The 16,151-nt window shown below is 44.4% G+C and overlaps 1 protein-coding gene across 1 annotated transcript in view; it reads left to right on the forward strand.

Annotated features, from left to right (window-relative positions):
• Positions 1–16,151, forward strand: part of MLXIP (MLX interacting protein) — a 47,249-nt gene that overhangs the window by 19,989 nt on the left and 11,109 nt on the right. The window contains 12 exon segments of the mRNA XM_027652067.1: positions 2,848–2,954; positions 3,266–3,351; positions 4,597–4,686; positions 4,949–4,990; positions 6,097–6,268; positions 7,174–7,263; positions 7,853–7,944; positions 8,053–8,268; positions 8,270–8,705; positions 11,602–11,723; positions 12,414–12,600; positions 13,341–13,465. Coding sequence (XP_027507868.1) covers positions 2,848–2,954; positions 3,266–3,351; positions 4,597–4,686; positions 4,949–4,990; positions 6,097–6,268; positions 7,174–7,263; positions 7,853–7,944; positions 8,053–8,268; positions 8,270–8,705; positions 11,602–11,723; positions 12,414–12,600; positions 13,341–13,465 — 1,765 coding nt within the window.

Below are 16,151 nucleotides of genomic sequence, written 5' to 3' on the forward strand. Positions count from 1 at the left end.
CTGTGCAGTACCAGCATCCCCAGGCCATGCCACTGGCCACATGCCACAGCCATGCAGCTGTCCTGGCTTGTGCTGGGCACTGGTGGGTCCAGTTCTCCCTTGGGGTGTTCTCCTGCTGCCCTCCTTGGAAGCAGCACCTCTGCAGGGCTGCAGCAGCCGCGGCAGAGAGAGGCAGGACCACGTGTGTGCTGATTGACACTCCAGGTACATGGTGACCATGCTGGTGTTGGGCAGGTTGCTCTGCCTTTCTTGCAGGAGTTGGTGTGTTCTTACCGAGCTGGCAGGAGCAGCAGCCAGAGGGGCTCTCCAGCTGTTTGGGTTTTTCCTTGTTATTTTGCTGAAGGCTGGTTTCAGTTAAGCGGCTGCTCTCAGTCACAGTGTTGTACAAAGTAATTGACTTTCCATTGACTTTGGAATTTGAAATAGTGTCTAAACATTGTTGTCAGCTTCATGCTGATTCCTCTCCACTGAGGCTGAAGTCGTTTCACTTATGACCTCAAGCTGGACTTGTGTTTTGCTCCCTTGGGAACTAAAAATAATAATTATTTTAAGAATAGGTTCTTAATCACTTCCTTCTTTTGATGCACTACTTTTGTTTAGCATTTTGTAAGAATGTAGTAGAAAATATTTTAAACTATTTGTGTTTTAATTCCAGTTTTAATTAGCTCTTTGAAGATGCAAGGAGTGTATGAGACTTGATTACAGTTCCTTTTAGTCTTTTTATAGAAAAGCATTTGCTCTTGCTATTCCGAGTGCAGATTATTAGAGTTTTGTTGCTTTGGCAAACTGTCGAGTCACACAGAGCTACGAGGAGATGAACATTAAGTTGACAGATTTCTTAGTCAAAGGCATGTGGGCACTTTGTCAGTGTTGGTGATGCATCATCAGTTAATCTGCTGTCTCCAAACTGTTAAATGTACAGAGGAAAAGTAGGAAAAGATGTGCTTTAGTCTGGGTTTAGAAGGAAAGATAAGACAAGGTGTACAGTGAACACTGAATGTGATGGGGGAAATATTAAACAGGTGGAGATCTGCTCTCTGCCCTGACACAGCAGCTGGAGAACAGCTTAATTTGAGGATCTTTATAAACTAAAAGAGTCTTGAAATTTGGAAATAGGGTTTGGGGAGATGTATTTTAAGTTTTTACTGTCAGGCAACAACTCACTGGATGGTGCATTTCTACAACCTGTTGCTACAACTGGCATTTTACTTAGTAGTCAAATTAAAAGAGCAGAATTGGTTTTCTTTACCTGTCACTTGACTGAAGTCTGGCATTTACTGTTCTGTTGCTATCAGGGTTGGGGGCCAGAGCAGTCGTGGTGTTTGCAAGGGAAGAAAGAAATGGTGAGCCAAATACTTGAAGAAGGTGTTATTTTAATATCCTGCTATTGGCAGCTCTGGCATTCTGGCTGCTTTTGTTTAGGCTGTGAAGACTTTTTACTTGTTTATAGCATTACAAGTTTTATTAAAAGTTTTCTTTAAAAAGAGCTGCTGTCGGGAGGTTTCCCAGATCAAATAGGACACGGGAAATCATCAGTTCTCCAGCCTCAGCCCTGCCTCTACCTGGCCTTGGGAGAGCCAAGGGAAGTTCCTGGCACATCTGTAGGATGTACTTCCTATTTGCACAGTGATTTTTAGAGCTTATGTGTAAAACAGGGGCTTTTAAGGATAAATAATTCATCCCTGAGTTGATGTGCACTGAGTGTCTGGTGGCAGATTGCCTGTGCTGGGGCACTGGATGCTCTGGTACATCCCTGCAGTGCCACTGCAGTTCCTGGCAGAAACCACTCCCCACTGCCCAGGGGCTCTCCTGAGAGGGCAAAGTGTTTGGAGGTGACTGTTCCTGTCACTCCTTTGTGGACATTTTCCTACAGATGTCCATAACCTCTTGACCTGATGCTCGTGCTGTGCCAAGATGAACCTGTTTCCTTTGCCTGGGAAGATGTGCAGCTAAAACCACAAAAAACAAGAGGGAGAACCTGGAATAGTCACAGTTCCTATGCTTTAGTCTCTGGCTTTAAGTTAACTGTGCTATGAATATTTCCTACTTCCTCTGCTCTGTCAGTTGTATGGATTAATGATTCATAGAGGTGTGTTTTGAGGGCTGGGTGGTTTGTGTTTGTACAGTGCTTACTGGAATCTCTGTTACTTCTTCCTTTTTTCCTTCCATCTCCCTTCTACCTCCCAAAATCATTCATACATAAGCCATTTCTCTTTCCAGCCTTGCCTTGCCTTGGCAAAAACTTACTATTTCTAGCCTGTTGGTGATCCTTTGTGCCCAGCTGTGTTTGCCAACCTTGTAGAATTCTCGGGGTTTGGTTTTTCTTGGGCCAGAACTGGCATTTCATTCTTCCTTTCCAGTGTTACCAACCTAGAAAACTGAGTGGAACTATAGAAATGAACTTCAAAAAGTCCAAGCTGCAACTATATGTGGCCAAACATTCAAAAACCTCTAGGCCAGGTTTTGGGCTTAATTTTGTGTAACCTTGTTCTCAGTTGATGGAAACTCATAGGTGGGGATTTTAAAAGGTGGGATAATGGCAAGAAGAAAAGAGTGGGTGAAATGAATTTCATTCCTGCTGAAGATACTTGTGAGACCAGTTGTGACAGTTCTTAGTTCTGAGTTCTTAGTTCTCATGGATGAGAACATGAAGGAATCTTGAAAACTGGATGAATCTCTGTCTCCTGGCTCTGTGAGCTGTGGACAGCACATGGCAAAAGTTGTCACTGGCCGAGTGTGACTTGTAATTTTTTTCTACTGACAGTTTGGCAGTTTTAGGGGAGATACGTTGTCTTGAAAGGAGAGAAAAACTGAAAGTAGAATGATTTGTTGTCTGCTTTGTTTCAGTGGAAGGTTGGTTTCACCAAAATGGAAAAATTTTAAGGGATTGAAACTTCAGTGGAGAGATAAAATCCGTCTCAATAACGCCATCTGGAGGGCCTGGTACATGCAGTGTAAGTACCGTGCTCGTGTGTCACAGCTTCCCTGAGACAAATGGAACAACAGGAGGGTGGAAATGATTGTCTGGCAACAAGCTCAGAGATGTGCTCAGGGCTGATGTCTCAGAGGGAGAGCCATTGGCTCAGGGCCTTTCTAGAGAGGTCCCAGGGGATGTACTGAGTGCTCTGAGCACAGTCTGAGAGCTCTCTGTCTCCTGTTGTTGGGAAGGAGCCCTGGCCAGACTCCTTTTCACGTGTTGCCTCTGCAGTTACAGAGGGGCAGATCCTTCAGGTGCTGAGCACTCACACTTTGGTTCTTGTTTCAGACCTGGAGAAGCGCAAGAACCCCGTGTGCCACTTCGTGACTCCGCTGGACGGCTCCGTGGATGTGGATGAGCATCGCCGGCCAGAGGTGTGTGACACCTGAGGGACAGACCACTGACCTCTGGGCTTCATAACCTGATTTCCTGGTCTGCTAGAAATGAGGGCAGCAGAGCAAATCTTTGCTCTGTTTCTATTTAGAAGGAACCATTACAAGCAGACTGAACCTGGTTTTGTAGGTATATCACATTAAGGTGATCAAGGTGCGATCAGAAGGACATTTGTTATCTGTGTAACTTATGTTACTGTTCCAGTTTAATGAATTGTAAGTCAAAGAAGTGCAGTTTGATTAGTTAAGATTTTGACAGCCAAAGCTGTCTTCTGGCTGGAAGTTGGTGTGAAATCAGAGTGACAACTGTTTTCAGGACTGAATCTGCGTGACCCTGCAAGAGTTTTCTGTATTTGATGTAACTGGCAAGATGCGGTTTCAAGACAAAAAGCAATTTCTTTCTGTGTCAGAGTAACTTCACAGAAAGAGCAAATATGAGTTTGTGTTCTTTCATTTTTGTGCTCTTGTAAACATAAATGAACACTAACATCTGCCCTCTGGCACCTTGCAGAAAACCAGTGAGGCCCTTGATGTGGCAATACGTGACTCTCTCTGTACTGCATAACTCCAGAATAATTTATAGCTCAAAGGAGTTCCAGATGAGTTTGTGGAACTGTGTCAGGTTTTCAAAAGAACAGTGTTGATGTTTGTGTTGAAAGTGACCCTCGGACACAAAGTTAAGGCTCTCATTAGTCTGCTCTCCCCAGTTTATACACTGCTCTCTGTGACACATCAAAGACTCATAATGTCTGATCCTTTTGTTGCCATTAGTATGTGACCTGCAAGGTCACACTCCTCCCTGAGCTGGACATCAAATTTATATTGCTTTGTGTCGTTTGTAGCAGCTTTTGCTTACATGTGTGTCTCTGCATGTAACCTCATGGCATTCACATTCTGTGCTTTACATGTTATTTTCAGAAAATTAATTTTAGTTTGTTTTTTTTTTTTTGCCATTTCTTAACTATTGGCTGTGGTTGAGCTGCTGTGGGAGATGCTGACAGTGCAGCCAAAGATCATCTCGTGTTTGGTTTCTGTGGGAAAGATGAAGTTGGTACTGTCAGATTTGCTCTGTGATAGCTGAACTCTGGGGCAGCGTGGGCTGCTGATACATGAGCTCAAACAGAATTAGCATGCTTTCTTTTGCATTTTTTATGCCTGAATATTTGCTTGGAAACATGTTGAATATTCAGGCCTTGTGTAATTCGTGGTATGTGTTTGTATTCTCAGGCCATTGCAACAGAAGGGAAATACTGGAAACGAAGAATTGAAATAGTCATCAGGGAATACCACAAGTGGAGAACATACTTCAAGAAAAGGGTCTGTTGGTTCACTTGAGCTTGATCAGTATGTTGTTGCTTTTTGAGTTTTTCTGTCACTTTTTCTAGCATGCAGGAGCACTGAAACCAGATGATAAACTGGTACAGACATGCTCGTCTGATTAGTTCCACTTAACTAAAAATTATTGTGCTAGGACTGATTGTGCATGATTGGGTCTTAAAAGTTTTGCAAAATCAGTCTTCTTCTGGCACATACAGGCCCTATTCTGACTTTACCATCTCTTTTTTTTCTCCTTTTGCAGCTACAGAAACATAAAGATGAAGATCTTTCAAGTTTGGTCAGGGTAGGTAATGGCGTTTGTGCTTGTAGAACCCACAGTAGATAACAAAGCTGTAACATGCAGTAGCTTGCTTTGATTAAAATCTAAGACAAGCATCTTGCTTAAGCCTCAATTAAGGTTAGACACCTTCATGTTCTGTGCCTTATAGAGCAATGTAAGGTTAGTAGCTTAAATTGGATGGAGGAGAGGTTGAATGTAAAGTGCTGTGACAGAAGAAATGAGAATCAGTGTTGTATGCCCAGAGAGATGAACCTCTTTGAGGGCTGGCACATGATTCCATCTTGTTACTGAGTTGTAACTAGTGCTGCTACCCTGCTTGTGTAACTGGATTTGTGAGGATGTGTGAGCTACATGTTGCAGATCTTCCTGCTGTGTCCAACTCAGGCAGATATTGTACCAGGATCCTAAAAAAAGACGGAATTTTTAAAGGAACAGTGGTATCACCTTTTAGTATGTCCCCTCAAGCCCACCAAAGCTTGCTTTGGGCATATAAACTGATGATCAGAAGCACTGTTCTGTTTTCTGTTTTGCAAGGCAATGCAGTTTAGCTCAGCCTTTAGTGAGGGATGGGTAAGCCAAGTCACATTATGTTGTATTTTCTATGGGCTAAATATCAGCACACCTTGTGCAAAGTCAGAATACAATTACACTTCACTGCATTTCAGAGTTCCAGATACTTCTCCCTAAACAGGAGTTGTTTGCTTTGCATTCTTGCTGTTTTTATTATTTTTAATTTTTGTTCGAACCAAGGGGTTGTTAAACTGCAGGTGCAAAAATACATGTGTAATGAATCAAACAAGAGGGTGTTGATGAAGTTGTTTTGTCTTATGTCCTTCTAGTCAACATCTGGTTTTTGGGCAAAAACCTTTTCCAACCTGTCATGGTATTTACTCTGCAGAAGTCTTCTGTTGTTGCTCAAACCAGTGAGCTGAAGTTGTTGGTGTATAAGAAGCACCACTGGTCTGTTTCAGTCCATTTGATGGCTCCTCAAAGAGAGCTTCTTTCCCTAAAAATGTGAAAAATGAGGACAGTTTTTATAGATCTGCACCAGGCTGTGGTGGTGGCGGCAGCTGGACAGCAGCCTGACTTCTCTTCCTTTCCTTTGGCAGGATGATGATGTGGTTCTCTGGCAAAAAAGAAGGTATGGCAGAGAAACCCCAGTCCCTATGGAGGAAGGCAGCCTCTTGGATGCAGACATGCTCATGTCCGAGTTCACCGACACACTCTTCTCCACACTGTCTTCACATCAGCTGGTTTCCTGGCCAAATTCCAGGGACATAGGTATTTCTTGGCTGTAGCTATGTTGTAGTGAGAACCTCTATGAAAAGTCTGGTTTGTTGCTTTGCAGCTCTTGCAGTCTTGCCTAAGATGTCTATCTTATATTGCTGATACAGAGAAAAAGAGGTCAGAGACTGTAGCTGTCTTCATAGGTTATGGAATCTCAGTTATTCATCCAGATTTAACTTCTGTCTTAGCTTCTTGTGTGCTGCTCCCAGCTTTGCCTTCAAATGTTACTGTGAATAATAAATCTGTAATGAGCAGCATTTACCTTTGTCAGTGGTGAAGGCATTGTTATTTATCTCAGAGCATAGTTGTGGGTGTGTTTTTGAGGGAACACCTGTGTATTTTAATTTGGTTTTGTCCCTTAGAACAAGTGCCATTCCCATCTGTAAAAACAATTCCAAGAGCTGTAGAGTTCTGTCTGATGGGACACTGTGCACCATCCTTGCTGCAGGGATGTCTGAGCAACCCCAGAGCAACTGTGGTTTACAGGAATTGTACTCAAGGCAAATGAACTGCACAATGATTTACTTTACAATACTGTGCTCTGGTGGTTCAGGTTGTGCTTCCCAGCAAATTTGTGTTGTGCAGCAGGGGCAGGACAGATTTGGGAGCAGGAGACATCCAAGCTTGGCAATCCCCAGTTGTTAGTGAGAGCCTTCGTGTCTCACCTCTTCCATTTTAGTAATTGAAAGTTTCATTCCCCAGTGGTTTTGATTTCAAAACTGTGCTGTAGTTCTGAAGAGAAGCAGATGCTCAGTTCATTTCAGCAGCAGTTTTTCTGTAATATCTTGGCCAAGCCTGGATGTGGAGTGTGTTCATGTTTTAGCCAAATGCTTTATTCCTGCTGCTGTTATTGTGTGAGTGATGGGAAGCTAATCTAATCTGTCTCCTGAATTTTGCAGGACACTTAGGAAATGCTGACATGATTCAACCAGGGCTTATTCCTCTCCAGCCAAATTTTGATTTTATGGATACTTTTGAGCCTTTTCAGGGTAAGAATAATAAAGAGTCAATTAATTTCTTTAAAATTGGCGATTAGTGAACTAGTTTTTCAAACAAGAATAAATTATGTTGCAGATGTCTAAGGTTTTCCCATTTAACACTTCTTAGTGATTAAGAGATTTAATATTTTGTTTGCCTTCGAACATTTTATGGTAGTGTTGAGGAAATTTCATATGACATTAAACTGCTGCCGACAACTTTGATGGTTATGGATCTCCATGGAAGTCAAAAGTCACATCTATTTTCTGGCCCTGCATGCAGCCTGCATCACATAACTGAGCTTTGTGGGACTGCATTGGGGATCAGCTCTTGGCTGTCTGAGTGTAGGTGAACCTTAAACAGGGGACTGATTTTTGTGTTGTCCCAGCCTACCTGGAGACTGAAGTCTGCCCTGAAGAGATCGGTTCCTCTGGAAAACAACAGTTCATTGCTTAATCAACAGCAGTTGTATGAAGCAAAAAGGGCATGGTTTCATTATTTGCTAAAGAATACTAATATTCCTGTGAATTTTAGGATTTAGCAATGCTGTAACTTGAGTATGAAAAGTAGAAAATTAATAGGGGACCTTTCATATTTCAGAATTATTCACGCCCAGTCGCTCCAATAATTATTTCCCTTCTGTGTCTGCTGTCAGCTCAGCCACAACAGACAGCAGCAGCCACTCCTCCCAGGTAAGAGGGATTCTCAGTGTTGAAAACAGAAGGCTCTGACATGAGCCATGTGCTCCTCAGGAGGAGTTCAGACATGTCTGAATCAGTAATATTTGTCTTTCCTGTCAGTCTCCTGTCCTGCCGTCGGGGTCGTTGTCCAACACGCTTCCAGCAGGGAACATCGATGATGGACTGATTGCTTCCTCAGTACCTGCTCCTGTCATTCCTGACGTTGGCACTGACCAGTGTTCCAGCATTAGAAGTGGGGGATCTTTCATCCAGCCACCGGACTTCTCTCCAGACTCGTCTCTCAGCGGGCCACAAACTTTCATGCCAGTGTTCCAGCCCCCCCCTGCCGCTGCTTCAGCCTGCGACTCCACAGCACCAGTCCCCGCTGCCGGCGGTGCCCCTGAGCCCTGCACCGGCTGCCTTTGCTGCACCAGAAACCCCCAAGTTTGGGCTCTGTGAATCTACAGTGATCACACACACAGCTTCTGCCACGCTGACCAACAACGCCCCTGCCACCACCTTCAGCCAGAGCCAGAACGTTGTCCTGGCCACGCAGCAGCCGGGGGCAGGAGTGCCTTGTAACCTGGCTTTCCAGACTACTGTTGTGCAGGGGCAGCCCCGGCCCCAGCTCCAGAACCAGCTGACATTTGCACTCCCCAAAGCTGTTCCTCTGGCCAGTGCTGGGACAAGGCCCAAACAGTCACAAAAAATAGTGCCTGCTCCAAAGCCTGAAACAGTGTCCTTATTGGTAAAGAATGCCTTCATCACCCCAGGTGAGCAGCACTGTGGGGGTGATGGGTTTCCTTTTTGAGTGGGACTAGCAGGAGGGAAAGACCTTCTTGCTTTTCTTGCTTTACATAATAAGTAAAAATACAACTTGCTGAGGGTGTCCATGGAACCCCTGAATGCACTGGGGTGTGGCCACACTGGTCAGTGGGATGCTCTGGACTGCTGCAAAGATTGGGAGCAGTTTGGCTGTGTGTGAAAAGCCAACCTGCAAAAGGGGGTCTCTCCTTGTAACAGCAGTGCTGGGCTTGTAGCTACATCAGCACATGGGCTCTGTGCTCCTGGCCCAGGGAAAGCTCAGGTTTAGGTCACACTGTTGGGATGAACTCTGCCCCTCAGAGGATTCAGCCACTGTGGAGGAGGAGATGGTAGGGAGAGAGTGTTTCTCTTCCCTAGGAGAGATCAGGAGATCTCATGAGGGAACTGGAGATCTTTGTCTTGAGCACTCTGCAGACTCTTGAGATGCCCTCAGGAGCACATGGGTTTCAGGTCAGAGCACAAGCACCTACTGATGTGCTGGGACCTCCACACTGGGTATGATTTGGAGCCTTTGGCACAAGGCTAAGAATAGCAAGATGAGCAGAGAGAGTTCTGCTTGTGGTGGTTCTTGTGGGAAAGCCCAAGGCCAGAGCAAGACAGACAGCAAGCTTTTTGTTGGGATTATTGCAGGCTGTTTTTAGACTTGTGTTGGCTGGGGGCCAAGTGACTTCAGCCACTTGAAATGAGCAACAATAATTCTGAAAAACCCTGCCTGGAGGAGTATTGTTAAACAGGCTTTACTAGGGAGTAGGTGTGTCTGCTAAGGCCTGATACTGAGCTTACCCACAAAAAAAAAAAAATTAAAATCACTGTTCAGGAGAAGAACAGAACCAAGGATCTAATTCTGACATGTTACTGGAATCAGGTTGGTCCATGATTAATGTACCAGGGTGTTAATGGCACTGGTCCTGTCTATAGTGTGTTATAAAGACTCTGTGTACCTTCAGCAGTCAGGACAGGCATTTCTCACCTAGTAAAGCATAGTAGGCAACTCATTTTGAGAAAGCCTTTGCTTCTGGCTTTCTTAGTGCTTCCTGGGTTTTTCCTCACCCCATATATCACTTTCCCAGTGCTTTACCAGTTGCTTTTAGACCATCACAACCAACGACTTCGTTTCTCGTCTAGATTTAAAGTTGTTGCTGTTTGTCATTCCTGGTAGTGGTGTGTGTCTGGGCATCACAGTGCTCCTTAAGTACTGGGACACCAAGCTCCGGGGACAAATCCAAGACTTTATATAAAGACTAGAGCTTTATTTTTGGCAATAGAATAAATGCCAGTACTGGTCACTGAGGCATTTATGCCTGTCACTTGTGTTCAGGACAAACAAATCATCTCCTGAGTATAAAGCAAATGCCATTATGTCTTGTGTTAGAAAGGGATGCATCACATTTACTGCCTAGTGGTATTAGGACTCAAAAATCTGTACAGGTTGTCTCATCAGGTACAAGGCTTCACGTGGAGAAGAAGTCTCCTATCACCCCTTCAGGATAAATGTGCTGATTTTGAGAGAAAAGTCTGCAAAAGGTGCATGTGTAGGACAGAAACTTGAAACATGTAAAGTGATTTCTAAATATTGTTGCTGATCATTACAGTTCCCCAAATGTGGAAGTCAGGAATACCAAGCCTGTGTAGCAGCATTAATGCACTGGTTAAGAGTAGGCACTTGAGCTCAATAGAGATGTCCTAAGTCCAGCTGAACGTCAGTGAACAGTGGAAGGGTTGTGATTCCGGCTTTAGACGTGGGAATGCTCAAAGAATGAGCTCCCTGTGTCACAGTGACAGAGCTCTGTGCCCGACAGCCCCACGCAAGGGCTGCCACAAGGTTTGTGCAATCCTCTCTGGTAAAGGATGTGCAGAGCCTCCACCTGATTCAAACCACAGTCCCAGATGATCAGTCAGGAAGGGGACATTAGATAATCCTGCACTGTCTCCCTGTCCTGCTGCGTGTGCCCTTCAGAATCCTGATGCTAAACTGCAGGCCCTGAGCTGTGGTGACACTTCTCATGCATCATGACTTTATTAGTCCGAGGGAGAGCTGAAGCCAATACAGGTGAGAATGAAACTGAATAAATTTGGTTCAGTTTTCTCAAAAAAACCAGATGGAAGCTTTGTCTTTACCTGATTCTTCCCTTAGTAACAGTATAGGAGGGTCCATCATGTTCTCTCTGAACTCTGGGCAAGAACCAACTGCACATCTGCCTTGGTTAAATGGAGTTCTTCACAGATTTATGTGGAGACATTTGCTGCTATTCAGAATTCTCTCTAGCTGTCTAAGCACTGCAAAACTCCTGGTTCTTTAGCCTATTTTCTGGAATTTTGGTGCTGATTCCCAATCACATTTGTTTGTCTTGTGCTTGTGTGTCATCTGAGGCAGCTGTAAAACCAGATAGTGAAAGAAACTGGTAGAATGAAGTGGTGAGGAAAAGGATTCAATATATATGGAAGGAAGCATGAAGTATTGGATCACTGACCCTTCCTGGGTCAGCAGAACAAGAAGTACGGATGTGAGAGGACAGGTGAAGATGATCTTCCTCCTGTCAAACCCAGCTCTGACAGAATGAAGACACTTTGCAGCTCCCTGAATTACTATGTACCTCTGTAAATTCACCTGGAAACACTGATGCTAAAAACCTCAGAAAAAACCTGATGTATTGGAGTCCTTTGTACTGGATTAAGGGGATTGAGATTAATGGAAAACTGGTGGCACTTTGCACTGCAGTGAAATATTACCAAATAGGTGCCAAATATTCCTCCCCCTGTTTAATGACAAGTTATTTCATACAAAATAATCTCCACTTTTTTTTTTTGTCTCATTAACTATTCTAACTGAATTGTGTTCTTCAGCTGCCTTTCAGGGACAGTCCAGAGCTGTGATTGTAACTCCAGCACCTTTAAAAAGAGAGGGGATTTTGACGCCAGCCACGTCTCAGTCTAATGTTGCAATTGCACCAGCTGGAATTGTCAGAGTAAGGAGAAGAACAAAAAATAATATATTTGTTTTCTAGGCCTGTTGTTTGCAAGTAGTGAGAGCCATAATGTGCTCGGGAGGGTAACGAGTCCTCTAAATGACCTGTTGCCCAGTGTATGCATTTGTGCAATCAGCATTACATTTGCTTGTCTTTAATTTAGTTACTTTATGGGCCTGGAAGCACTTTATAGTTAAGATTCCAAGGAGGCCTGTATACACAGTGCTGTGGATGGGGATGGCTTGTGCTTTAAGCTGGAAGGAGCCAGGAAAGTCACCTTTCCACTGACATATTGGAAAGCATGCCTTGAGTATGTGAGTGGGTTTCCCCAATATGTTGTGTGCAGGAAGATGGAAATAGATTTTAGTATATTATGTTGTTGATGTGTTATAATACTGCTTTAAGTTATGAAAGGACACTGGTCTCCTGCCAGAAGCCTGACTTTGGTGCCTGCCAATTCCTTAGATATTAGCCCTTGTTTCTTGTCGTCAGATTGTTAATCATGTATTAATTTGCTGCTTTTAGTGAAAGGCAAGGTAACAAATCTCTCTCTCTCTCTTTCTCTTTCTTAATCTCTCTCTCCCCCCACTTTCTCCATTCTCTCATCCCTTCTCTCCCTGTGCCCCCACACTGCCCCCTGCTCTCTCTTTCTCTCTGTGTTTCTCTGTGCTATTTCTGTGCTGTTCCCAGGCTCCCGGGGTGACGGAGTTCCGTAGTAACATTCTGGTTGGTCCAGCACAGCGAGCACCAAGTAGTCAACAAAGCCAGTCCACAGTCTCACATCTCTTCTCTCCTAGTGTAGTCCAGGATGTGTTGGTGAAAGGAGAGCACATCCCTAACCACAGTTGCAGTTCACAAGTTCCCTCACCTACACCTAGTAAGTTAGAAAGCTCTAAGCATTCTCTCTGCCCTGCACATGTGTGTTTCTGTTGGTTAGGCAGGGTATAAATGGGCCTTGAGGATCCCTGGATAATCCCCTTCTACCCTGCAGCTTCAGTTGCATCCAGTTGTTTGCAATTTTTGTCTTAAATGACTGTGCAGTGTTCCCACGAACTGTGATTTTGTGCTTCCTGCAAGTGGCTCCTTTCTAAAAGGATGTGCTGTCGTAGTCACCAAGAAATTAAACCTGTTGAAAGGCATCTGTGTAGGAAGTGCTGAATAGCTTTGTTGTTCAGTGTCATAACTCTAATTCTGACTGGAGGATCTCAGACACAGTAGGTAAGTGCAAAGATCCTTCTGCATGTGCATTGGTGGAGCTGGTTTTGGTGATTAAATGGCTTGTAATTGTCACCATCACGTCCCAGGCAATTGGAGTCAAATGGGGCAGTCCAGCAGGACGATGGAGTCACAGCCTACGTGTTCAACATGCCTTTGCTGAACTATGTGTGTGTGAAAGGAGTATTACATCTTGCTATTTGAGGTGTATTATGCTTGTGCCATGAAATTCTAAGCTTTCCCAGCAATCTTGGTGTTTTCTAGCATGTGGTTGCTGCATCAAACAGCATAATTTGGTTGCCGACTGCATTTCAGTTCATTTCTGAGTAGAAACTTCTCAGCAGTTACGTTTGCTACAGGAAGTTGTTTGTTAATGTGACTTGTGTTTCTTCCTTTATGAAGGCCGGGACTGCCAGAATTCAGGCCAAGCTTCCCCCTGCACCTCTGAGCAGAGCCCCAGCCCTCAGTCTCCTCAGAACAGCTGCTCAGGAAAACCTGCCACTGACCCTACTATGGCTGCATTTAAGGTGTGTGTCCTTTCCTTTGAGGGGCTTTTCTCCTTTGCTGTTTTTTTCTGAGCATGGACTAGAGAAGGTTGTGCTTCAGGACAGTAGCATATTTGTGTGTTGGGCTTAGCTTGCTGCTGCATCTGTGCTGCTCTGTTCAATTCTAAATGTCAGTCTTTAATAATCTACTCTGCTCTTCAGGGATGTGTCACCAGAGGGGCTTAGCTGTACCTCTGCAGGTCCTTATGGTCATGACAGCAGTTCCTGCTGTGGCTCACAGGAGTGTTGTGACAGGTCTCAGTTTACTTGGTCAAAGGTTTCAGGCTTAGTGTTCTAAACCGTGGCTTTTTGCCATTGTTCTATTGGGGCTCTTCAGTCTGCAGGGCTCTGGCCATCGCTGGAGGGGAAGTTCTTGACCTGCTGAGTTACTTACATGTCTCCAGTGATGCTTTGCTGCTCCACAGAGAAGCAGCTCCACAGACTCTACAAGTTACACCTGTAAAACCCTTCAAGAATTACTGGGGTAAGAACTCGGCGGTCTAGAGATAGCACCTGGCGCTGGTTGTGCCTCACACAGGAGCTGACCTTGTCAGAACACTTTCTGTGATGGTATGAGAAACTTATCCACAAAAAACCAATGCAGAACAATCAGCTGCAACCCTCTCATTAGTTCTGATGTGAAAGGGAGTGTTACTTAACTGTTTTGCAAGTGCCAACCCCTGTCTGGCTTCTCTGGCTCTGCCTATCCTGTGAGTTGATACCAGCTTGATTACTCCCAGGGCAGAAAGGTAAGTTTAACACCTGCAGCCTGTGATTGCACTCAGTTCTAGTTCTGTTGCAGAGGAGAATCAGAACTGGCCCTTGCTGACCATGCTACAAGTTACTTATAAAAGTTTGCAGTGATTTGCATGGCACGAATGCTCACAACCAGTAGTTGCAGCCTATTCTTGCTGCTAGAGAGTGAGTTAACAGAGGAACAGATTATCAGGGCTAGCTGATGGTGGGATAGGGGTCACTAGATGGAATAGTGTTCTTAAAAGTAAGAATTCTGCAATGAAATAGGCTTCATAGCCATTTAAACTCAGCTGCTCTGACAGGAATTACTTCGGATGTGTATTGTTAGTAGCTCTTTTGTAAGAAAAGAGAGAAGCAGTGGTATTTGCCAGTCTCTAGGAGTATGTTCTTTTGATCCTCTGCATTGTTAGTTAAATTCAACAGTTCTGTATTGCTAGGTAACATTGTTATTTCAGTTTGGAAAAGCATAGAAGGCACCGAAAATAGCAGTCCTGCTCTTGAACCTGCATTTCCTGTGGTTTCGAGCAGCCACTTCACTGCTTTATTACACTATTTTCCTCCCTTCCAGAGTGAGGTGATGGTGAGCTCCCACCAGAAGGCCTCACTCTGCCAGGAATGTGTTCTCAAAGGGCAAACTATGTTACAAAGAAGTTTCTTACTCCAGGTTTCCTGCAGCAGAGTCCCAGACATCCAATTCCAAGAAAAAAATAGGAACAACGCAAGCTGGTGCCTCTGGAGAGGAACCCAGAACAAAGAAGGTCCTGGACTTTTGTACCGTTACGGTCTCTGGACCTTCCTCATACACTCTCCACCCTCCGGGCACTCACCTCTTGGTCCAGGGATGGTTTTTGGTCTGGAGCTGTTTTGATCCATATTGGATTCTGTCTCAGTCTCCAGGCTGTCGGTGACTGGTTTTTCAGGACGGCTGTTGTGCCGTGGCTGTCACATGGGAGTGAATGGTTCCTTGCTGCTCCAGCTGAGCCGAGCTGAGCAGAAGCCACAGGGCGGCGGTGTGGGCCCAGCTTTGTGTGGGCCCGGCTTTGAGAAGGGATCTGCGGCTGCTCCTTTGTCCTCCTGCATAAATAGCTCAAAGGGTTTGGAGTAATCTGGCAATCCCAGTGCTGAAGCAGAAACTAAGGCTCCTTTTGTAGCTTGAGAAGTCTTTTCTTTCTCTGAATGCCAATGTATAGGCTCCACTTCCTCTGCCTTGGGAGCTTCTGTCAATGGTTTACTTAACTCTACAGCCTGGGGATCCAGGGGCTGCAGGATCCTCCTGTGCCTAAAAATTTCTCCCAGTTGTTTTCTTTATTACTGATCAAGATATTTCTTTCACAGCCTGAACCCATTCTGGGTCTACTAATCTTTGGTTTTTTGTTAATATAAATACTCGATACTCTACTTCCTGACAACACAACTGGAGCTTAGAAAGAGATGCAGGGTGACCTTTTCTTTCTGCTAAAACTCTACACAGACAAATAGTATCTTTCAAACAACCTTCATATACTTTGCTGGCAAGTACCAGATCATTTACATGCTGTAAAAGCCTTGAACCTCCAGGTAATATAATATCTTTCAAATTTCCTCCTTGCCAACCTGGCATATGATGCTTAAAACAGTTGTAGATGTCAAAGGTGGCTTGGTCCACAAACATGCTTGCTGCCAATTTATTATTAGAATTCTGTCAATGAAGAATTCTGTCTATTAGAACTCTGTCAACGAAGCCTGTTGCAATCTTCCCCAGTAGTTACTGGGGTGTTCCTCTCTGTCTACATTCCTGTACTTTACTTGAATTTACTCTTATGTCCTCACAAGTTCTAATTGCATTCATTGGATCTCCAACCACTGTTTGACAGTTATCTCCAGTTTTTTCAATTCCAGTCAGGATCAACCTGAGAAGGAGCATTGCAGCTTC

This window comes from Corapipo altera, unplaced genomic scaffold, assembly GCF_003945725.1.
Source record: "Corapipo altera isolate COAL_440 unplaced genomic scaffold, ASM394572v1 67, whole genome shotgun sequence".
NCBI classification, from domain to species: domain Eukaryota; kingdom Metazoa; phylum Chordata; class Aves; order Passeriformes; family Pipridae; genus Corapipo; species Corapipo altera.